The 24881-nt window shown below is 47.6% G+C and overlaps 1 protein-coding gene across 4 annotated transcripts in view; it reads left to right on the top strand.

The window, feature by feature from the left end:
* Positions 1-2076: 2076 nt before the first annotated feature.
* The window catches only part of UBASH3B (ubiquitin associated and SH3 domain containing B), a 67894-nt gene continuing 45089 nt past the window's right edge, over positions 2077-24881 (top strand). For all 4 annotated transcript variants that reach the window (XM_066639568.1, XM_066639565.1, XM_066639567.1 and 1 more), the window contains exon 1: positions 2077-2295. In XM_066639568.1, the coding sequence (XP_066495665.1) occupies positions 2150-2295 (146 nt within the window). In that variant the 5' untranslated portion in view covers positions 2077-2149. The remainder of the gene's footprint in view (positions 2296-24881) is intronic.

Genomic DNA, 24881 nt, shown 5'->3' with positions numbered 1-24881 from the left:
GGGCTGCAACCTCACCTCATGCAGACCAATTGCACCTTGACCTCTGAACTGGGGCTGCAAATATAGGAACTGGGATCCTTTTTTAAGCCTCATCTCCAGCTCAGGGAGAAACCTGCAAGTTTTCCACAGCAGCAAAAAATTATTAGGTAGTTTGGCACTAAAGCTAAATTCACAGGCGTATTATGTGTTCCAATTATCAGGCAGAAGCTCTCCCCTCCCCCCCATTACTACTGCTCACAAACAATGTTTTTCCAGTTTTAAATATCCCAACACACATACACAGAGTTAGCATAAGAGGAAACACTTCCTGGGCTTGGGGAAGTGGTACAGTGGTTAGAGTGCCAGCCCAAGACTGGGTAGATCTGGGTTCAAGGTCCTAATCAGCCATGACGATACTTACTGGGTAACCTTGAGTCAATGGCCCTTCTCTCAGCATGACCTACTTCACAGATTGTATTGAGGATAAAGCAGAGTGTTGCATCTCACATTCCCACTGTCCTAAGGCCTTTAGAGGAAGCATGAGATGGAAATGTCAGAAGTGGTAATTCCCCAAATGCTGTTCCATATCGCCCTGCAGTCAGATGCAATCCCACAAACTTCCTTTTAACTACACAGCCCTTTCCTTCACACAAACTCTTTGCCCTCCAGTGAAACTGGCAAGGTCAGACTTAGCCTGCAATCCTATACACACTTTCCTGGGAGTAGGCCTCACTGAAGACAATGGGACTTACTTCTGAATTGACATGCATAGGATTGTCCTATTAGTTTCCCTGGAGAGCACATGGGGTCAGTGAAGTTAACTCTGCCTTGTTGAATGGGTTGGTAAAGCTTGTCTCCCTCTCCCATACTATAACCCAGTATCTTCCAGTTAAAGAGAGAGGCAGTAGATCCAGGACAGGCTACAGAAAGCATCGCTTCTCACAATGCATGATTAATGTATGGGACTCACTCCACAAGATGTACTGACGCCCATTCGTTTAGATGCCTTTAAAGGAGGACAAATTCAAGGAGGTGGGGAAAGAAGCCTAACAATGACTCTGAGTCAGATGGACTTCATAGAACCTCCATGTTCAGAGGCAGTCTACCTCTGATTACCATTTACCTAGCAGAGACAGGCTGTTGGCCTCAAACCCTGCTTGTGGCCACCGAAGGAAGCTGGATAGGAGCCCTTCAGTCCCCCAGGGCTTGCCTCTGGTTCTCTCATTCACCCAACAGGACGCAAGAACTCATGCCCTTCTTCCGCAGGGTGACCAGATGTCATAACTGCAAAAGAGGACAAGGCACCCCAAAATGTAGGATATCCAAGAAATATGTAGGGCATGACAAAATAACAACTAAAAATACTTATATATTGATTTCATGTGCTTAATTTAAACCCTATATTACTTATTATTAAATTCAAAACTATATTACATATAATTCATTATATATAATTTATTCATTTCAGGAAGGCTCTGCGCTGCCTGCTCACAGGGAAAAGGAGGACACTTAAGTTCTTTTCCAGGACATGAGGCTAAAAAAGAGGACATGTCCTGGAAAAAAGAGGATGTCTGGTCACCCTACTCCCCAACTGTTGTGTTGAGGTGGATTTTGCAGGCAGGTGCTGGAGCTCAGGCCCTGCCTGGATGGACACTGCCCCTACCAGGGATGTGCGGTGGGGGGGGGGGAGGCAGGTGAGGCAGTGCCTCCCCACTGAAGCCCTTTGCAAAGCCGTGGTGTGAGGTGCCCATGCACCCACAACCCATGCGCTCTGCATTCTCCACTCCTGACCCCGTGCATGGGTGCCCCCCTTGCCCCCAAAGCATGCCTCCCCCTGCCTTCCAGAGCCCCAGACCTGGACAGAGGCGTGGTAGGGGGGCCAGGGACGTAGGGAGGCAGGTGAGGCAGTGCCTCCCCACCGGAGCCCTCTGCAAAGCGCTGCCCCGGGGCGAGGTGCCCGAGCCAGAGCGCGGGTGATCCTGGCAGGACCCCGGTGGGGAGGCACTGCCTCCGCAGCCCCGCTTGCCGGGAGAGCCCCGCCCGGAGGAGGCGGCGCTGGCGGGCGCACGTGTGCAGAGGGCGGGCGGGCGAGGCTCCTGCGGCAGCGCTGCACCTCCGCGGGAGAGGAGAGGCGCCGCCGGCCTGGAGGGCGATGGGCGGATGAGGCGCCATGGCCTCCGCCGCCAAGGAGGAGCTGTACAGCAGGGTGGCCCCGCGCAGGAGCCGGCAGCAGCAGCAGCAGCCCCGCGCCGGCACCGTCAAGCACGGCTGCTCGCTGGACGTCCTCCTCTCCATGGGCTTCCCCCGCGCCCGGGCGTGAGTAGCGCGGCGGGCGAGGGGCTCACCCGCCCGGGGTGGCGGGCAGAGCGCAGGGAGGCTGCAGCCCGGCCCTTCCCCGCCTCTCCTTTGGTTGCTGCTGCGGGGAGACGCCGGACTGGCGGAGCCGCAGTGAAGCCCGAGCGGGTGCGGATCCAGGAGGAGCCAAGGGCTGCATCGCCGCCCTTGTGGCTGTGTGCGCGCGCGGTGGCGTAGCTGGAGGGGGAGCAGAGCACTGAGTTGGGCGGGGAGCCTCACCCCAGCATGCAAGGGGGCCCTCCCCCTCCCCTTCGGAGCCATTCCAGGCGCCCCCTTTGCACCCCCTCTAGCTACACTCTGAGTGTGTGTGTGTGTGTGTAGTGGCATAGCTAGAGGGGGTGCAGAGCACTGAGATTTGCAGGGAGCCACACCGCGGCATGCAAGGGAGCCCTCCCCCTCCCTGTTAGAGCCATTCCAGGCACCCCCTCTAGCCACACCACTCTGAGTGTGTGTGGATGTGTGCAGTGGCATAGCTAGAGGGGGTGCAAAGCACTAAGTTTTGCAGGGAGCCTCACCACCACATGCAAGGGGTCCCTTCCCCCTCGCAACCATTCCAGGCTACACTACTCTAGTACCCCCTTCGCATGCCCTCTAGCTACACCACTGTGTGTGTGTGTGTGTGTGCGCGCGCGCAGCAAGCATGCCTCCTTTATTATTAATTTTGGGCATGGGCTTTGCAGTCCCGGAGCTGCAGCCAGGAAAGGGCCATGGCCCAGTACCACTGCTGCAGTGTCTTTTCCTCACAGGTGGGGAGATTCCCCATCTCTGAAGGAAAGGAGGGGGCCAGCCTGGATGAGGGATGCGAACGGGAGAGAGATTTGGGGGGGGGATCATTTTGCAGGCCTTGCTGCTCTGTGTCTCCATCCTGTGCTCTCCTTCCTGGGAGGAAGCATCACTGCACATGCCATGGGACTGGCTTCTGAGGAGACGTGCGTGGGCTGGCACGCTTCCTCTGCCTTCTCTGTTCTTGGCGGCATTCTTCGCCCTTCCAGGTAGCAGTTTGCAGAAGGGAAGAGAGACGCTGGCTGGTGGCTGTGAAAGAGGCAGAGAAACAGGCGACTGGAGGCAGTTTAGCCAGGCCTGGCAGTTGTGAATCTGTGATTCTCTGGGCTGCCCCATAGTGGGGCAAGCAGGTTGCTGAGCTCTTTTGTGGAGTGCATGCTTGAGATCTTCCGGCTTTGCAGGCTGAATGGCACATCAAGGTGAAGGACCCTCTTGAGCCAGTAGGCCTGTTCCACTCCTTGGGCAACAGACAGGATTCCTCACCTGCAGAGATTGATCATGGGAGACGGATGGACGGGCACAATACTAATATGGGGGGGGGGACATACTGCAAGCCACCTTGGGATAGGGAGGACAGAGGCAAGATAGGAGTATCTTCAATAAACATCCAGGCTCTGTCCACTTGCCAACCCCACCATCCAGGAGAGAGCAGACAGGAGAGAGCTCCTGGCCTAACACAGTTACCCAACCAGGTTTGATATTGTTCCTTGTGGCAGTTAATGTTGCCACCTTTTTTTCTGACCCTGCTCCACTGCATTTTAACAGCAGCCCAATATAGGCATTGCAGCCATCAAGCTTTTCATGGTGCTTACCTCCCTGTCTGAAAGAGCATTGCCTGCTCTGATTTCTGTGTTAAGGACAAAGGAGCAAGGCAGGCAGGCAGGCCAGGAAACCATCTCTCTTGACCACACCTGGACCCCACTAGCTTTTAGTGTAACCATTTCGCAGGGTTGTTGTAAGGATAAAGGAGGGGGGGCCATGCCCCACAGAGGCATGGCTCTTGGAGCCGTGATGCTACATCAGCTCTTGCCCTGGATCCCAGCCTTCCTGCAAGGAGTTCAGAATGACAGGCATGATCTTTTCCATTTTATCCTCCTAGGATGTTGGTTAGACTGTGGGATTGACCAAAATTACCTTCAGAACTGACCAGGGATTTGAATCTAACTGCACCATACTGGCTTTCCAAGCTCTGTGTGGCATGATCCCCCTCCTTTATTCTTACAACAACCCTGCGAAGTGGTTACACTAAAAGTTAGTGACTGACTAGGTGACATGGGCACCTAGACAGGTTCAGAGCTGAGTCAAGATTTAACTTGAATCTCCCTGTTCCAAATCAAACACAATATCCGCTATACAATGGTCTTCTATGCTGTGTGGTCATTGTTCATTATGGCTGCTTTTTGGACTTGCATATGGATAGGTTTAAGCTGCAAATAGATTCAGGAAACCAGCATTGCAGATACCTAGCATTCTGATATTCCTGAAATGGCTTTGTGCACGGTTCCAGAGAATTCAGTAACTGAAGCAGGAATGAATTGTCATGTGAACCCAGTAGAGAAGATAATTCAGACACATTAATCTTTGCAATCTAAGAGGCTGTGCTAACTGAGGGACGTCTGTGAGAGGCGGGGCGGGGGGGGGGGCTTGGGGTATTGTAGCTCTGCAAGGCTTCCAGTTTAGTGGGGGGGGCAACCACAAGAGAAAATAATTTGATTCTTTCCATATTTTCTTCCTGCCAGCGTTAAGATAAGACGGGGGAAAGGAGAACATCAAAAGGCAGTGTGTGTAGTGGGGGAATGATATGATTTAGGATGAAAATTAAACCAAGGAGGATTTAGGTGGCAAGCAGATATGCTTAGCTTTTCCTTTTATAGTTGAGCTATTGAGATCCAGCTCTTACTCCACAGCTTGTTTCTCTAAGCAGTGCATTAAATGTGGGTTTATGTTTAAAGCACCAGCGGATTCATGTGGCTCAGTATTAAATTGGAAAAATATTTCAAATTCCTATACACATCAGTTCTCCCCCCCCCCCCCGTGAGATGTAGTGAAGTGAAGGGGGGAAAATTAAATTTTTGAGTGCTTGGTTATTTCCCCTGAAAATCAACCCTAAACCTGGTCATGCATTCCGATTGCCTGCATATGCACTCTTAGGGTCATATCCTATCCAATTTTCCAGCACTGGTGCAGCTGTGCCAATAAGGCATGCACTACCTCCTGCAGTAGGGGAACAGTCACTGAGGCCTCCTCTAGGTAAGGGAACATTTGTTCATTTTCCCCAGGGCTGCATTACGGTTCCCCAGGGCTGCAGTGGAAAGTTGGATAGGATTGGGCCCTTAGTTAAGTGATTAATTTTTCCATTGCCCCACTTCAGTTCATTTATGTGTGTCAAGGATCTGGAGCCGTATAGAGGTGCTGAGATCCAGTGTTGACATCCCAGATATAGATAGATATATAAATCCAGCTGAATATTTTCTCATGTTTCTGGGGCTGTGTGTCGACGCTCAGAGATCCATAACTGCAGCTGACCTAGATGAAGCTATAACAGTTAGAGAGCTCTTGCTCCAACCTCAGGGTCCAACTTTCCAATCCCACGCCCTAAAATGTGAGACGCTGGTCTTCCAACCAGAAGGCGTCCCAATGAGGTCATGTGGGTGAACAAAACAGCTACTGTGCCAACTCTGTGTATAACTCAAGGGGGGAGGGAGGTATTTATAAACAGAAGGCAAATGTGAGTTTACCCTTTGCAAGGCGAGACTGGCCTGGAGATCTGGCAGGTCACCAAAATGTACTCAAGTTGGTTGTTTTCCATCAAACACCTGTCCAGATGTTAAGTAGATTGAGGCACAATTTTCCCAGAGTTTTGTCTGTGAAGATAAGATTCAGACATAATGTTATCATTGGGATTTTTTTTCCCCCAAGGTTTTTCCAGGCCTCTGTCTACATGACTAAGAAATTCCAGAGTTTTTCAGCCAGACATTAATGAGAGCACCTGCAGTCACCAAGTGCAACAGTGTCTTGTGGTTTTGCTTGTTTCATGTCTGCTGAAATGGACTTCTGAAAGAAGCATGTTGTGATCTCATAGAGGACTTTTATCATAGGCTCTCTCTGGAGCTTTGATTTCCAAATTCTCCTTTCCCTTGGAAACTCCCACCATTGGTTCTCAGACGGAACCAGGGGTTTAATAAAGTTGACCAGTTCCACGAGGAACAGGACCCTTCTGGTTGAGAGGTTACCCTGGAATGTCCTCCCTAGAAAGGCCCGGATGAAGATGCCTTCAGGCACTCCGTGAAGACCCGTGAGCGATCTTTAGGTGAAGTTGAACTGAATGTCTGTTCTGACTGCTGTTTCTATTAGATCAGTGATTCTCAAACTTTTTAGCACAGGGACCCACTTTTTAGAATGACAGTCTGTCGGGACCCACTGGAAGTGATGTCATGGTCAGACATCATCAATTCAGGCTTCAAATCTAAGCCACAATTGGCCAAAGGTCCCATTACACAGCGTTCTTGTGCTGTTATTTTTCATAGCTCAGCAGAATGCAGACTTGGATTCTCCTCCAACCACACAGACCTCCCCCCTTTCCAGCATCCCCACTTATTCAGGGCAAAGCACCAGGCCTCTCTCCCTCCGGGAGCCTGCCCTGCCCAGCAGCTCTGTAGCCTGTATTTTCAGCTCTCTGTTTTCACAGTGGCTGAATTAGGTGCTGTGTGACCCACCTAGCGGTTTTCGACCCACAGCTTGAGAAATACTATGTTACCATATTGTGTTAGACTATGTTACCACATTGTCTGATATTGGGCAATTAGCTGCTTTTCTATAAGAAGAGTTGGATAGACTTTAAAGGAAAAAAAAGAAAAAGAAAATCTGGTTCCCCAACTGTGGAAAGGGCAAAGAGAGGGCATGGAAGCCCAACCTTAAGCACTGCCAGTCTTGTTCAGTCATTCTTTTGACTTCTAAGATGTCAATAGACAATAAAACAAAAACAAACAAAAAACCCTTTGGCAGTGTGTCACGTTCCCATCTAACTTAGCTTAAGTACAAGCAACTGAAACAATTGCATATTTTTCCGTCTCCTCTTGCCTCCATCCCCTTCCTGCCCCCTATTGTCTCCTGTGAATGTCCAGACTGTAAGCACCTCAGGTCAGAGACTCAGCATAGAGCACCGTGTAGAGCAGGGGTGCTCAATAGGTGGATCGCGATCTACCGGTAGATTGCGAGGCAAAATGAGTAGATTGCAGAGTGCCGACCCCCCCCCCCTTTCAGGTGCCTCTGGGAGGAAACGCCGGGAGTAAGGCCCATTGTACTCAATGGGGCTTACTCCCAGGTAAGTGTGGCTAGGATTGCAGCCTCACAGCCAAATCCTAGGCATGTCTACTCAGGAGTAAGTCCTGTTATACTCAGTGGGGCTCAAGGTACACCAACATACATTGTACACATAAATGTTATATGTTATGATGGCGCGAACATTGTAAAAAAAAAACTCTGGTAGATCTCCGGGCCTTGCTGGGTTTCAAAGTAGCTCTCGAGCCAAAAAAGTGTGAGCACCCCTGGTGTACAGCAATGATGCAATATCAGTAAGCAGCAGTGCCTTTGTCAGCTGTGTCTTCGTAGCAGTGAATGGGCTTTCGAAGTTTACAGTACCACCAAAAAGGCCATCGTTTATCACCTTGCCTCAGTGCATGACCATTTCAGTCAGCTGCTTGATGTGAGTGTAGAGAAATCAGCTGCTTGTGTGAACAAGACCTCTGTGAAAAGGTTTGACTTACTATCTGGACCTGCAGAAGAATGCTCACCAGGACCAGTTTCATAAATGATTCCGGAGAGCTTTTGTCTATCCTGTAGACACGTAACTTGGCTCACTTGTTTGGGTCATCTTTTATATCCTCTGCAGATCTTTGCACAATAAGCCTGTTTCCCACTTATAGTGTGTCATGATGTCCCAGTACTGTGAGCTGATGTATGGCAGGACTTTGTATGTGGCCCTGGCTCAAACAAGTCTCTTATACAAATAATTTTGAAATTCCTCAGAACTGACTTTAGTTCCTCATTGGCATAGAAGGTTTGAGCCTCCCACCTAGTGCGTTTAATTCTGAAAAAGCAGACTTTGTACCGAGCTCCCCACTTCCCATTTTTCTCCCACTCTTGCAACAGTGTAGTTAGAACTCAGCTGCAGTTTATTCATGAATGTTGTTTTTTTTAAAAGGGAAGCTGTAGCTACTTTGTGATGATGGAAAGAGGCCTGTCAGCTGGCTCTTTGATCTGCTGAGCCACCACCTTGGAACTCCTTATGAGTAGTCCCACTCAAGTCAGAGGCTGACGCCAAAAGTTGGTCTCTGCAAATCTAGCGTCGAGCTGACACCCACATCTGGGTGGCTTGTGCAATTGGTGGACAACATCTGTAGCACAAAAGGAACATCTGTAGGAACAGCCATTATCCAGAGAAAGGAGACCGTTGTGCATGTTTTATTTGCATATCGTTAACACATTTCAAAAATAATTTTCATGAGCATTACGGGTGCCAAGTTGCAGCTGGTGAACGTGACGTCTTTTTTTTTCGTTGTGGAATTGCTTTGTGCCAGTGTGGAAAAAATTGAGTTGACCCTCCTCCACAAACAGTACTGCAGTTGACCTAGAAATAAGACAAATGAGGGGGCTTTTCCCTGGATATATTCTTACTCTTTGCTCTTGGGACCAAACTAGACTCCAGTTGCATGATGGGGTTTTGAGTGTAAGTTTTGGAACACGTAAATAGCAACTTCTCAATTTGACTGGGACAGCAGCATGGGAGAGGGGACTGTAACCCTTTGCTTCCTGCCATGGTCCCAATCCAGATCGGAGCCCTGCATGAAAGCTGTTGACACATTCAAAAAACAATACACAGTGTCAAAGTACACATTAGATGCATCCTCTCATTTCACCCTTGCTTTGAGTTTAATGCACACATTGCTATCACAAGGGCTAGGAGTTCAGAACTTGTTTTATTTTAACAAGTGCTGTTTTAAACTGCTGCTTATGGCCTCTCTGGTTCTCAGAAGGCCTTCTGGTTTTCCGTAGGTCCATAAGCAGTCTCTCCAGCCTTTGGAACAAATAATTGGAAATTGAAAGGTTTCCCTGAGGGTTGCCGATTAGCCCCCAATGGCCTTGTTTCACCAGCATTTTGCCTTTTTTTTTTTTTTAATGGGTGGATGGTTAATCTTGAACTATTTGGGGGCACCAAGCTCTGCTGATTTTTATTATTAAATTAATGTGTATATTTATTCTCCTTTCCCTTCCAATAGCAGGCACTGAAAGAGACTCACAAGAAGCTTCATAAGACCCAATAAAACAGAGAATATACACAGGTTTGACACTGCACAAGAGCAAACAGAACTGACAACTCAAAAAGCACACACAAACCAAAGAAAAAAAGAGAACCAAGCAAGGCCCCAAATAAGTTTTGCCCTGGACTCTGCCTTGGTACTAGATCCCACCCCTGCCTGCCCACCCCATCCTGATGTTTCAAGTGTTGGCAGTCTTGTCACTTCACCAGCCAGCCCCCCCCCCCGAAATCTCATGTTTGGGAATGCTGTTGTGGGCAGACAGTGGGTGCCATGGGAAATCCTTGCCCCAGGGCTCCCAGCAGCCTCACCAGCCCTGGATGTATCCAACCTGGCAACTCTGTGTACCATTAATATGAAGTTTTATATAAGATAATTTTCCTGAAGACTTATGTTCCCTCAATGCTCACATGTGAAGGCAATACAAGCTAGAACAGCAGTTCTCAAAGTGTGGGTCATGATCCCATTTTTGGTGGTCACGAGCCGTTACCAGCTGTGGCACCAGAAGGCATTCTAGGGTGCTACATGGCATACAAAGCGGATCATGGGCTGGCGCTAACTGAAAGCCCAAAGGCAAGATGTGGCCTTCATGGCTGACAAAGTGGGTTATGGTGGTGAAAACATTGGGAAGCACCGAGCTAGAAGTCATATTTTCCTCGTAGTGAGACATACATAAAACTCATGGCACCAGCTTGGCAAAGTAACAAAACAATTACAGTTGCCTGCATGACCTCCCCCGCCCCCAATGGGCACTTGCTGGCCCATTTCTTGATTGACCGTGGGGGGCACAAGGTGCCTTCTCTTCTTTGATAAGAAAATGCCCAGAATATTTGGCGTTCAGAGACAAAGGCGGCAGCTGTGGGGGGAAAGCGCAGCCCGTTGTCTGGTGTTCTCCTAGGAGATGGGGGTGATCTTGCAAGGAACTGAGGCCTCCTGAAACAGATGGAGTCTTCTTGTTTAGCAATAACCTCCAGAGGCTTCTGCAAACAAATGGCAGAATTTGGTTCTCTATTGAAGAGTGGGGCTTGGCGTTTTGAAAGACCCTTGGTGCTTTTTATTATCCAAAGACTGGAGGGGGGGGTCATATTTGCTCTCCTAAGTTGCTTGCGATAAATGATTGAGAGGACTTGCAGAGCTTACACTTTTGTTTTCCATGCACTTTGCTTTCTTGCTCCCTTTTCCTGGAATTCAGAGCACAGAGCAGGAATGGGATGGGTCCCTTCCTTGGTTTAAAAAAAAAAAATTTCGTCTAGTTGTTTGAAAAGGGGGAAGATTTGCCCCTCCATCCCATTCTATACATAGGCATAAACATCTATAAAATGTAAGAACCTGGAATTAAAAGGCAATGAGAATGATTTGAGCAACAATCCTGAACAAGCAAAGCAAATGCAGCATAGCTGCTGAAGCTCCTATCCTGTCCACGCTTACCTGGGCGTGATCCTACTAACACAGAGGGACTTATTTCTGAGTAAATATGCACCAGACTGAACTGGGTACCAGGACGGTCCCTGGTTTAAATCTGCCAAGAGCAAGCAGCTTGACTAAGGCTGCAATCCTATACACACTTTCCTGGGAGCAAGCCCCATTGACCACTATGAGACTTATTTCTGAGTAGAAATGCATAGGCTTGCTCTGTAAGGCTGTCCTTTTAGTGCTGCTTACCTGGGAGTATGCCCCATTGGATTTACTTCGGAGTAATCATGCATAGAATAGCACTGAAGAAGGAGTACAGGGTCCTGGTGACCACAAACTGCCCATCTTCATGGCACACGGGACAAGTGTCCCATGCTAGTTAACACTACAACAGAGTTTTTTTCCTTCCTTCCAGGCACTCAGTTACTAACATTTAAAACAATTGGGTAAACAGACAACACAAGGTTTCAGCAGACTTTTTGGATGACTGAGTCCTGGCGTCATGGTTTAGCTAGGAGCTGGAATCATTAACTGCTCAGCTCTTGTGTGCACAGTTCCTCGGCTTTGTGGTGCACATCTGGATTGGAACTGGTTCAAAAGGGGGGGGTGCTGAGGGAATGGAGAAAGCAAGTGGGCTGACTTGGAGAAGGCTTCTGCGATGGAGATAGCAGCTGTGTGGAGAAGGAGACCTTGCAAGGGGAAGGCAAAATTTGGAGTTGTGCTCCTGGGGGGTTGGGGAGTGCTCCTTCCACATGAAGAATTGAGAGTGACCCCTCCTCTGAAGTGGGAGATGTGCAGTACATACCTCTGCAGTTTTTCTTGGAAAGAGCGCTCTCCAAGTTCAATGGGACTTGCTACCTAGTGGGTCTGCAACGGGGTTGCCAGTCATATGTTAAATGTGTTTATGGGGAGGCCTCATGGCCCCCTCCCCATGTTGCAGAGGTCATACCATGTTCCTCAGCAACTGCTTAGACATTTGTCTCATGCCTACAGTGCATGTAACTATGGCTTTCATGACTTCTACGGTCAAGAAAACCTTTCTGAATCAACAGGGCCTGCCCAGGCATCCTCTAAAGGGTTATAGGTGCAGCCTAGATTGCCTAGTCAGAGAACTGGCCAGCTACAGGGGGACATAATAATAATAATAATAATAATAATAATAATAATAATAATAATAATAATAATAAACTTTATTTCTATCCCGCCCTTCTCCCAAAAGGGACCCAGGGCGGCTTACAACATATTAAAAACCAAATTAAAACATAATTTAGCAACAGATAAAAACATTAAAAACACATTAACAAAAACCATAAAAACACTAGTCAGATAAAAGTTAGAATAAAAAAGAGCATAAAACAGCAGTTCATGGAGGAATCAGGCCTGTAAAAAAGCAACTAAAAGATGTATAAAAGATGTTAAAAAGTCCATGAAGTCAGAAGGCTTGTTTAAACAGCAAGGTCTTCAGGCCTCGCCGAAAAGTCTCAAGAGAGGGAGCCATTCTCAAGTCAAGGGGAAGGGAGTTCCATAATGTTGGTGCCACTACTGAGAAGGCCCTGTTTCTTGCCGCCGCCCCATGTACCTCCTTAGGCAGTGGCACATGTAAAAAGGCCTTCTCTGATGACCTAAGAGGACGAGCCGGATTGTACGGGAGTAGGCGATCTCTAAGATACCCTGGCCCAGAGCAGTAAAATCGTGAAATGATTTCTGCAATGGTGCCTGGTGTGGAGAAAGTGGAAAGAAATAGCATTTTTCCCCCCTCTCCTAATATTAGAACTTGGGGTACTCCGATGAAACAGTGGCAAGAGAATCAGTCAAGACAGACTCCCCCCCCCCAAAAAAAAAACACAGCACATGATAGGTGTATGGAACTCATTGCCACAGTATGTGTTGCTTTTAAAAGAATAAGAGGTAAACGTATGGAGAAGTCTTACAATGTCCATTAGTCAGGATTGATATTCAGAGCCCCTCTGTCCAGAGACAGTTTATTGAGAGGCAACAGCAGGGAAGTGAGATTGCCTTTCTCTCTCCCCCCCCCCCCCCGCATGTGGGTTTCCTAGAGAGCCTAGTTGGCCAGATGGTGAGAAGCAGGATTTTGGAAAAGATGGCCCTGTGGTCTAATCCAGCGGTCTTCAACCTTTACTGTGCCATGACCCAAATGAATAATGATACTGGGGAACCATCATCAACCTCACACCGTTCCCAAGACCCAATTCACCCACTCTTATTGCTGCCCACCCACCTTTCCCCGCCTTGTGTCTTCACAACAACCCTGTGAGATAGCAACCTGAGCAGGGCCGGCCTTAGGAGCTGCAGGGCAAGAAAGCAAAAAGAGGCTGTGCAGGATTATATCAACGACTCAGTTTTGATAAGGCAGCACCATTATGGGATTGGATCCAAGCCCTCTCTTGCACTGGTTTTGAAAGGTTGCAGATGAGGCTTTGCGACCCCATTGGGGTCACAGCCCACAGGTTAAGAACACTGGTCTGATAATCCATCAAGGATCTTCTTATGTCCTGTGTAAACCATAGACGCAGCCGTGCGTATGAGGGGTGCTGACGCATAGCCTGGGAGCATGCGTGCATGGAGAGGCATGCACTTTTAGTGCAACCACTTGTGGTTCTCCAGCAAGCTTGTGAGATGCCTTGCATCACTATACAGAAAGAGCCCTGTGGCCTCCTTTTGATCAGCCTGGGTTTTGCATGGCAAAGGAGAGGATTCTCTTCAGGGTGGGGGGGCAGCAAACTGATGTGTTTCATTTGTTTGTTTGTTTGAAATTGTGAGTTGCCTCCTTGGGTGTCATATGCCCGTAGTTCACAGATACCTGGTGGTTGGAGAGCAAGCCTTGTGGCTCTGCTGGTTTCTTTTCACATAGAGTTTGGTGTGCAGATGTGACAGGCTGACTTCCTGTTTGAGCTGACTGTTATTTTTCCACTGACCTTCTAGTGGGTGTCGTATCAAATGAGGCTCCAAGAACCTGGCCAGATATCTCTGAATCTGAGAGCGCTAGAGGAGGATTCCTCATCATTGCCTGTGGATTTCTTTGCTGCTGTTTACTGTCAGGAAAGGCCATCACGTTTGCGTATGAAGCTGCCATTTACTGAGTCAGAACCTTGGTCCGTCTTGATCAGTACAACCAACCCTGGCTGGCAGTAACTCTGCAGGGTTTCAGGTGGGAGCTCTCTCCCAGCCCTGCTTGGTTTCTGGGATTGAACTCAGGGCCTTCAGTGGGCAAAGTACAGTGTATATACAGAGAAAGCCTTAAATTGCAAGGACATGGAGGACACAGTGTGTCTCATCATGTCCCACCAAGATGCTCCAAGATATATCTTGTTGTCTTGTGTGCTCCTTGAGGCATCTGGTGGACCACTGTGAGGAAGCTGGATTAGATGAGCCTTTGTCTGATCCAGCAGTGCTCTTCTTATGTTCTTATGCTCCTGCTTCCTGTATCAGCTCTAGAGACCCCAGGAGCCTGATGGCAAAGTTCTACCACTTCACCAACCCCCTGGGCTTCTCATGCAGTTTTCCAGTTGAGAAGTCAAGCCATCGATCAAGAACTCAGCCCCCCCCCCCCAGATGACAGAGTGTATATCTTTAAGTGTGGCCTTTGCTGCCTTAAATCAAGGTCAGAGTCCCTTTTAGTCTTGCTCTGTGCCTCGTGAATTGTCACCTTGGCCAGAGCAGGTCAAGCTCTACAAAGTCAGATAAGCTTTGCAAGAGGCCAGGTGCAGTTGAGGTCTAAGGCCCAAATCCTAACCCACTTTCCAGCACTGGCATAGCAGTGCCAATGGGGCATGTGCTGCATCCTGTAGCTAGGTGGCACTCATGGAGGTCTCCTGAAAGTAAGGGAATGTTTATTCCCTTATCTAGGAGCTGCCTTGCCCTTCTGTTGGTGCTGGAAAGTGGGTTAGGATTGTGCCCTAAACTGTATAAACCCTAAAGAATTAACCCAACAACCAAAGTGACTTCGTTCTTAAATCTTCAGTCTTAAAATATGGCAGTATGGGGGTAGCAACCAGATGCTACTGACATGTCTGTATGTACTTGTTCAAGCAGAAGTTGAGGTATTCCACAGGCAGGCACTTAGCAAAGACACATTGGGAAGGAGGGCAGTACGGAAATCCATGCTTTTGGAGTGCTGTGGTGGTGGTTAGTGACTGACACCATGGAGGGGAACGTGTCAGAGGATTCTGGGTTTTACAAGCCCAATTAGCTTTACAACTTTTTTCGACTTGGGCTGGTCTCCAGTGTGTCCTCCTGACCACAGATTACAGGGCAAAGGAGCACACCCAAGAATATCCTGCTCGATCGGACGCTTCCAACCAACATGATTTGCAAATTATAGGCTGTGTGTGCCGCACAGCCACTGTCCTCTGGGACACAGAATCCTACGCCAAGGGAGTGAAAAGGGTTTAGCAGCAGAGTCTACAACCCCTCGCAAGGCTTGTTTGGTGTCTGAGACAGAGCTTTCCCAGGCTGGCAGCTCTGAAGGGACCCAGGGCCATACACCTCTCCCTTATGCCTCTCTTTTCTCTCTCTGCAGTTCCATAGCTGCATTGCACTTCCTTAATGCAATTAATGCACTTCCTTAATTGCACTTCCGCCACTTCCCTGGAGTGGTCAGTGAGCTTCTTTCAGCTTATTGAGTGCTGTACAGCAGCCGATCATGTTGCTGGCCCAATGTAAGAGAAGCTAAGACGCCCTCTTTGACTGCAGAAAGGGCTCCAATCATCTCCTAGGCTTCTAAGAAGATTTCTTGGTTACCAACATGAGTTACATAGCATGAGAAGAATCCCACTGGATCAGGCCACAGGCCCATCTAGTCCAGCTTCCTATATCTCACAGTGGCCCACCAGATGCCTCAAGCAGCACACAAGACAACAAGACACCTGCATCCTTGTGCCCTCCCTTGCATCTGGTATTCTGAAGTAGCCTACTTCTAAAACCAGGAGGTTGTGCATACCCATCATAGCCTGTAACTTGTGATCTTTTCGCCATCAATCTGTCCAATCCCATGTTAAAGGCATCTAGGCCAGACACCATCACCATATCTTGGGGCAAGGACTTCCGCAGCTGGGAGGCATGCATGCAGAAATCTTTGTTTCAGTTGTGTCCTCATAATCTGGCAGGCAGTGGGGTAATTGTGTAAATATTCCTGTATCCCACATCGATCAGCATCCTACCATTCAACCTCTGAACTTCCAAGTGAGGCAACTGGTAGCAAAACCCTCTGAAAGAATCCATTTATTCTTACAAATGATGAAATGAAGTGACGTTTTTATGTTGGGTTGAAGATCTTTGTGAAGGCAAGGAGGTCCTCTTTACCACCAACTAGAAACTAATAGGGAGGGTGGTCTGTCCCTTTGCGTCTTTTCCTTGGTCTGGGTCACAGACTGCAGGAGGCAGCTGCACCCCATTAAAAAGTGCCAGACTTTTATTTGAGTCCAGAAGTAACTGTGATTAGACGGGAGAAAGGAACAGGGAGACATGGCTCAAACTGTTGCTGTTGGAGAGATAATGAAAATGAGCAACTTCTGCTGAACCTTGTATTCCTAATGCAGTCTGCTGTACTTCCTTTGAATATGAGTTGGGTTTTTTTTGAAACATCAGTTTGAGTGGCTGTTCTTTTTCCTCCTGAAAAATTGCTAAATTTGATTGTAGGCAGTGATGTTAGATAAGAGGCAGGGAGCCATTAAGGTGGATGAAATGTGGCCTTTACTTACTTATTTATTTTTAAAAGGAGATGCACTGTCTCCATCACCTGCAACCCCACGGTCCTTCCCTCATCCTTATTATTGAGGATGTTTCTCTTCAGCCCCTGGAATCCTTATTCTTGTGTATGAATGCAGCTGAGTTGTGAACAGAACCCTGTTCCCTGGCTCTAGCTGCATTAGGTTGTTATCACTGTGGAGATTTCTGCAGTGGGTCAAACGCTCGCTCTCCAAGAAGGTTGTTGGTGCTGCCGGAAGGCTTCTTGATGTGATGGGCGTGCTGCTGTTTTTGCCTGGTTTTTAAGTTCATAAGAGCTGCTCTTTGGGATCAAACCCATCTAGTCCAGCATCTTGCTTCCCTTGCTAGCCTTCACATACCTGTGAAGACCAGGTCATAAAGACAAGAGCCCGCTCCCACTGTTGCTTCCAAGTCACAGGTATTCACACACACACACACACACACACACACACACACACCAAGTGTAATGGGTTCCACATCACCACTGTGACTAATAGCCATTGATGGGATCATCATCTTCTGCACATTTATCCAGTCTCTCTTGAGAAGCCATTCTAGTTAGTGGTCATCACCCGCCCCCCCCAAACTGGCCATGAAGTCTTAATTACACATTGTTTTTCATGGTACTGTATCATTTAAAGTAATTATTGTCATTGTTTCTGTATGTTATACACAGCTCCAAGCGGTGATTTGGTTGAAAGAAGTAGCACGAACATGCTAAATGCATGAACCATGCTTAGATTGTGCTAGATTGATTTCTGTCTTTGTAAATTGATGAACGTAAGCACAAGGCCAGCTATGGCCGATAATTTATTTTATTGGTAGATTTAAGGAACGAAAGGTGTTGGTAGCCTTTAACATAAAACCCCATTGTAATGCCAGGGGACACTGAGGCTCCAAGATTGCAGATTATCCAGAGTTCTGTCTTACACTTAAAATGATCTATCTTTTGTCTTGTGTGCTCCCTGAAGCATTTGGTGGGCCACTGAGATACAGGAAACTGGATTAGATGGGCCTTTGGCCTGATCCAGCCAGGCTCTTATGTTCTTATACCTGCCCCATGCTAGAACACTTGAAATAAATTTAGGATGCCTGGTGTAGCCAGGTGATTGTGCCTTTTTTATGGGACTTAATAGGTGAGAAGGTTCTGTTTTGACCACTTTTGCCTGCTTTTTTATCTTGCAACGCTTGATTTTTCTTGACTTCCCTAAGCCTAGATCTAGGAACAAGGAAGCCAGTGGGTATAAGATGGCAGTTGCAAATAATGAGAATTGGGCAATATTTCATTCAAAACACAATGCAGGGTTTGTGCCCGAGCAATCCCTCATTGTGCAAAAGAGGAGAGGAAACGGAATAAAGCACTCTTGAGTCCTCCAGAAATCCAAATTTAGCCTCTCTTGCAATGGAAGTGAGCTGTCTTAACGGAAACAACGACAAGGCTTCATCTGTTACGGCAGTATAAGATTTGAAAAAGCAGATATATACCGAAGGTCATTTGCTCTGGTCCACTGTTGCTGACTTGCCATTCTTGCTGTTAACGCAGCATTCATTTTTCATGGTTGTTGCAAACAGCTTCATTGGCCAGAGGCCGTTTTCCTAGATCAACGCATGTTTTTATTTTAGATGTTTCTGCTTCACAACAGTGTGAACTGTGAGAGGGGCACACTTTAAAAAAAGAAATCAGCTCCCATTTGCTCTGGGAAAAAAAAAAGTCTCATTTGTTTATCTTATTTTGAGTCAAGCTTTCAGAGGCTGAAATGATGCTGGATTGATTGGTCATCTGCCTTTTAACTGATTGAAATAGTTAGGGAATTGATTACATGTGCATGCTTCCAAAACCCTCTTTTGGAGACAGTCAAAACAGTGTTAACATTTAATCATCTTTTCTAATCTTTGTTGTTAGAAGCAAAGACTACCTTTAGTCACAGGGTCAGGTTATTTTACTGTGAACCTCAGTTTATGAAATCATATGAGGATGAATGGAAATCTCAACTGGAAAAAAAAAACACCAAACGTAGGAAGATTACCCATCGGTTTTTGAACATTTAACAATGAAACCATGGGTCCAACCCTTTCATGTGTTCACAGCACATGGCATATATTGTCTGGTTGCTGTTCTTACAATAACCCTGTGAGGAGAGCAGTGACGTAGCTAGAGGGGGTGCAGAGTTTTGCAGGGAGCAGAGTATGTTCTTGCTCAGGGTGGCATCAAGCATTATCTAGGTATATTCTAGGCATTATCTAGGCATCAAGCATTATCTAGGCATTATCTAGGCATCAAGCATTATCAACCTTTAGCAACTGGTCATGCTGCAGCTGGACTTTTGGGGACAAACTACATACTGGCCATGCCTCTTGTTCTTGTGCCATGATTGGACTTGATTCTGTGCCCTTTCCAGAAGCTGTTGCAAAGATAATGCTGCACGAAGCTAAGTCGAAACCCCATGCGCACTTGGTTATGGCTGTAATCTCATCATAACTAATGTAATTTAGAGGAGTCCAGACTTATTGATCTGAAAAAAGGAAATGGAGCAAAGTTGAGGGTGCAACCTGCTGGAGAACTCTGTGGAATATGGATTTATGCACATTGCAATTACTATAGCCTCTGTCTCCCTTAAGAAGGCGGAAAGGGCCGCTCGGCTCAAGAAAGGCCATTGATTTTTCCCCCCTTTCTTTCTGAGAACGTGGCCTCCGTGCATTAGGTCAGATGTGGTGAAGATCCTTTCCAAGAGGCAAACTTCAGTGTTAGTACATGCCCGTGTAATGAAGCTCTGATGCAATTTTTTCTTTTGTAGTAAGTTTGCCTCAGGGGAGACAGTTTGGGCTAGAGAAGTGCACATGTGTGCTTAAATCTTTTCCTGTTGGTGGTTTTAAAGTACAAATCATCTCTTCTCCATGCACTATAGCGAGGCTGTGGTGGTCAGATGAAGGCAACTGCAGGGCAACTAGCCAAAACAGCACAAAAGCCAAGTGAGCAGGAAGAACAGTTTCCAGAGTATGGTTGATATGGTTGTGGCCTTTTGCTTTTGCTGACCTTGCTCTTGCATCTTTAAGGGACGTTTGGTTGCAGAAAAGACAAAAACTAGTTTGCTGACCCATCCCAAAGGTCCCTCCCCTCGATGAACCTGCCTCTAGTGGTGGTCAGTCACTTGGGAAGTTCTTAGGGAGTGTCTTAGGAAGTTCACAACCATCCTTATTTGTATCCAGCTGTTGGAGGTACACTTCCTCTAATCATGGAGTTTCCATTTGAACATAAGAAGAGCCTTACTGGATCAGGTCAAAGGCCCATCTAGTCCAGTTTCCTGTATCTCACAGTGGACCACCTGATTTCTCAGGAAGCAGACACAACAGCAAGAGATCTGTATCCTATGTTCCCTTACACCTGGCATTCTGAGTTAGCTGTCTTCTAAAAACCAGGAGGTAGCACAAACCCATCACAGCTTGTAACCTGTGGTGAACATTTCTCCTAGAAATCTGTCCAATCCCCTTTTAAAGGCATCTAGGCCAGATGCCATCACCACATCCTGTGGCAAGGAGATCCACAGACTAATGGCACGATGGATAAAGAAATGTTTTCTTTTCCTTTGGCCTGCTGTAACAAGGGTCTATCTTACGAATATGATATAGACCAATGGTTCCCAAACTGTGGGTTAGGACCCACTGGTGGGACACAGCCTGAAACACTGGTAAACCAGGGTGGGTCCCGATAGAATGTCATTTTAAACAGTGGGTCCTGGTGCTAAAAAGTTTGGGAACCACTGATATAGACACTTTAAAATCCAGATGGTGTTGTGGTCTTTTGTGGGTGGGTACTGAAGCAAGCACTGTGCAAGCATCTGGCTTCTGGCAATGTGGTACAATGCTGTTCTTTAAAGCTGTGTTACTAAGAAAGCTTATAAGGGAGTGACCTTTCAGGGCTCAATGCAACTTCTGAGTGAATGTGGTTACGCATGCCTTGTTTGAGAAGTTGGAATCCTGGATCATGGATCCACTTTTGTGTAGCATGGTGCTTTCTTCCCCTCTTGGTCCACTTGGTTGACACTAGTCCATGGTGCAATGCAACATGAGCTTGATTTACTGTGACAGGAAGATGCTCCATGCTGCAGCTCTGTGTACGACATGTCTAGAAGCCACCAGAGCAGGGCAAAGGTGGCGGAACACTTAGGCCGAATGAGCAGCTGGTGCAACTCAATCCCATGGCGATGTGGGTAGGAGTGGTACAGAAGATCTTCTCACCAGATCAGACCACAAGCCCACCTCACACCTCAAAGGATTTCCAGTCCAGCGTCTTTGAGAGACTCGCAGAGAGCACATGGTGGAAACAAGAGAGGGCCATGCTTTGCCCCCCAACAGTGAATAGTCAGAGGTTCAGTGCCCCGAATGTGGAAGCATTGACTCACCCACTCTTTGGCCTGACACTGTCTTTCCTGCTTGTGAGTATTTCAGTCAGCTTTCTTTGGCTGTCCCCTCCCTGTGAGTAAAATTCTCCAGAAACTGGGTGACCAGTTTTGTGCTGGGGGGGGGGGTGGAGAACCCTTTTTGCTAGGGGTTCATCGTTTGAGGCAGAAGAGAGAGAAGGTTCCAACCTTCTCAGGCTCAGGAAGCTTAAAAATGCTTGCTTCCCTTTTCTTAAAGTGGGCTAATCAGCTGATCCTTTTAGTTGATTAATCAGTGGGGCCAATTTAAATTGATTAGGCAGTGAATTCAGGATAAGCTGGTTTAGTGGTGCTGCTTGGACGTGGTTATGTTCTGTAATTTGGCATGCAAATGAAATGCATTACAGATGTCCTTTTCTTCTAGTGCCTCTTCTAGTGGCTCTTGTTTATTTAAATGGTACGCTTCATATGCTTTACTCTGTATTTCGAACATGCAGCCTTTAGTGATGTCTCCGGAATATGCGCATTTCAGTTCTGTTAATTGGTTTTTAAAAAAACACAGATGATGTAACACTCTTTCATCAGTTGGCAAGCCTAGTGGGAAGGATTTGTTGAACTGTCCAAACTGTATCGATCGCAGCCAAACCCAACAAATGGATTTTGTTGAATTGTCATCAGTGATGTGTTGGATTGGAATCTCTGTTTGCATCTGTTCCAGCTGACTGGCTCCCACCAGCGACCTTGCAGCTGCAGTCCTTTTGCACCCACTTCCGAACTGTCTTCAAGGGCAGCACCACTCAGAACACATTACGGTAGCCTAGTCCTGGATGTAGCAGAGGCTTGGTTGGAGGTGGCTAGAGCCTGCCTGAGAAACACATAGCAGAGTAACAGCCCAATCCTAACCTGTGCTGGAACAGGCAGGCCGAGCGACTTGCGCTGTATGCAGCACAGGTTAAGAGGTGGCTGGAGGGCAACTCAGGGTAAGGGGATATTTTCCCCCTTACCCCATGTAACACTCCAACTACCCCATGGGACTACTTGGATTGCTGGCACAAATCTGAGCAGCCCATGTAAGGCTAATTGGAACAGGAGTACAGCATGGACTGTTGCAGCCAGTCCCATCTGATGTGCCTCCCAGATTGCCTTCCCCCTCCCAAAAACACCCCCTCACTACCTCCCGCTCCCACCTCCTGTCCCTGCTGGTGCAAACTTACCCTCTCCAGCAACAGATCCAACACTGCAAGCCGGCACACATCCTTGCACTGGCCTAGCACTGACCTTGCATGTGCTTTATGGCTTTAGGCGTGCATCAGCCTAACGGAAGGTTAGGATTGTGCCCTAAGTGACATGATGTAGCATGATGAAGGCAGCAGACTGAGCAAAGCCTTTCACAACCGATGGAGGCTTGGGTAGGGCAGTTATTCCTGATTAGAGAATTGGGGCATCTCGGTACGTCTCTTTTTTGTCTGTAAAATGTTGGCAGATCTGTGGTTGTTGCATAGTGCAAATGAATGTGACATGGAGGGAATCTCTGTCTTTCGCACCCCACTTGTTTGTGGGGCTTAATAATTATACTAATAAATACTTGTAGTGCGCTTTGTGAATCCTTCTCTGATGAAGTCCTCTTCCAGCCTCGTCTTGTCTTCCAGCCAGAGAGGCCTACCTTCACATCTGGGCTGCTGTTAATGAGAGCTCTGGGGCTTCATTGTGCTGCTCATTAGACTGTTTGGTAGTAGGCGTGATGGGGTGACTGCATTTCCCTTGCAAATTAATTCAGAATCAGCACTATTATCCATCCATGCAGCTGAAGACTCCTGCATGTAGGCCAAGGGCTGTGTAAGCAGCAAAGGTGGGAGGGAGGAAGACAGACATAAAGAAGCAATTGGCATGCTAATGTTGCTTCCCAGAGACAAGGTTGATTCATAAAAAGTAGATCTCTCCACCAGTCTTGGGGGGAAGAGGGCAGGGCCATGGCCAAGTTCTAAGGGCACATTTATGTAGGTCGCCACACAGGGTAGCTCTATCAAGGGCTGATAGTTATAACTGAGTGGAACCTCCTCTAAAGACAATTGTGCAGCAGAAAGAGCAAGATAGGGCTATTGTCTTCATACTCTGTTTGCAGGTTTCTGGGACATCTGTTTGGCCCCTGTTGGAAACAGGAAGCTGGACTAGATAGACTTTTGACCTCATTGATTCACATGAAGTGCATTGATTCACATGAAATGTATGTATTTCTCCGTGAGTTCTAGATGCTGTGGAAGGGACTGTGGAAACCATCCATGTTAGATTCTCTGCTTGTTCCAACATGTTCTGTTTCCATGTTTCAGCAGCCACTATCATGAGGAGAAGCGGTGGGTAGCTCAGCACTTGCACCTCAGACCAAGAGCATGGCAAATTTCAGGCTTAACAGATCTGTCTTGCTGTTTGAGAGAACCTTGAGGTCCACAAATGGAGCGAAATCTTGGGGCAAAGTTGGAAGAAAAATGCTGGATAAGGGGTCAAGTCAATTACCCATTGCATCTCCATGAGCCCTACAGTAGGATGACCTGCATATGCAAGCATGGAGCTATACCTTAGTTACTACAAATCAGGGATTCCAACTAATTCAATGCTTCTGGGTGGCGTGGGGTAGGGTGGGATGGTGGAGCACCACATCTTTTTCTTGTTGCTGTTGTCATAGTATTGGGGACAGCTCCGTCCTAAGTCTCCTGGTGCCCACAGCTTCAGCAGCACTAAAATGACGACCACTGGATCCATTGGGTGCTTACCTAATGCCAGGAGTCCCCTCGGGGGGGGGGAAGGAGTGTTTTCTTCTTTACCCAAGGTAATGCAGCTGTGGCACCAATGGGTCTCCTCAGATTTGTGCCCACTTTTGAGCAGGCACAGACACAAGAGGCTTGTGAGCCCGCCTGGGCCAGGAGGAAGGTTAGGATTCAGTGGCAGAGACTGCCGCCATCTCCGCCCCCTCCTGGGCCCAGTCCTCTCCTCCCTCTGCCCTCTCTGTGCCCCGTTCAGCCCACTCCCTGCCTCTCCCCCCACCCTGAAGATACTCGACACCGGGCGACCAGCTGCACACCACAGCTGTGGTGCTGGTGCTGACTGGTGCTGACCCAGTACTGTCAGCCCCTCCTCTCCAGGTGCCACAAACATGCTTTATAGCACATCCGCAGGACCCAGTGTTGGCACTGAGCAGCAGTGCTGGCGCTCCGAGCCCTGAGGATTGAGCTCTGAAACTCTTACAGTTTTATCATTATAATATATATTTAAAAAATTGTAACCTGCCTTTCTCCTGTTGGACTAGAGACTGCGCGAAATCAAGATTAAAAGCCGTTTCTGCCCAACGCTGCATATACATAACAGGGATCAAATGTATACACACCTGTGTGCTGGGCATAAATGGGTTTCTAAAAGAAAATATATATATATTGCATTGTCAGAACTACAAACAGTAGCAAAACAGTCAGTCCAAAGACAATGAGGATGGAAGGAAGAGGGATAAACAGGGTTGCTACAGTCATTCAGAGGGGTTCAGAGAGAAACTGCAATCTAGGGGTCTGTTTGTGTATTTATGATCTGCCTTTTAGCCACCTATTTTCCAGATCACCAACATGCCATAATTAACCCCTTTGTACCAACTGCCCCTCCCCCCCAAAGTAAAACTAAGTTTATTTTCCTGCCCTTTGGGTGAGTGCTTCTAAGTGGTGCAATGAATCCAGTCTATGTTCTTGAGAGTGTAGAAGCAGGAGAAGTGGTTGATATCCAGGAGATTTGAGGAGGGAAGATCAGGAGTGCTGTGACACCTCAGAAATGCACCCATTTATTGTGGCAGCAGCTATATATTTTTGGCCAGCGGTGCCATGAAAAGGATTGTGGCGTCTGCAGCCCCTTGATAATGAGTAGCAGCGGTTGCCTGTCGTCGGGGGTTATTTTG

This window comes from Tiliqua scincoides, chromosome 11, assembly GCF_035046505.1.
Source record: "Tiliqua scincoides isolate rTilSci1 chromosome 11, rTilSci1.hap2, whole genome shotgun sequence".
Lineage (NCBI taxonomy): Eukaryota > Metazoa > Chordata > Lepidosauria > Squamata > Scincidae > Tiliqua > Tiliqua scincoides.
The sequence above is the reverse complement of the archived record's forward strand: the minus strand, read 5'-3'. Positions and strand labels throughout refer to the sequence as shown.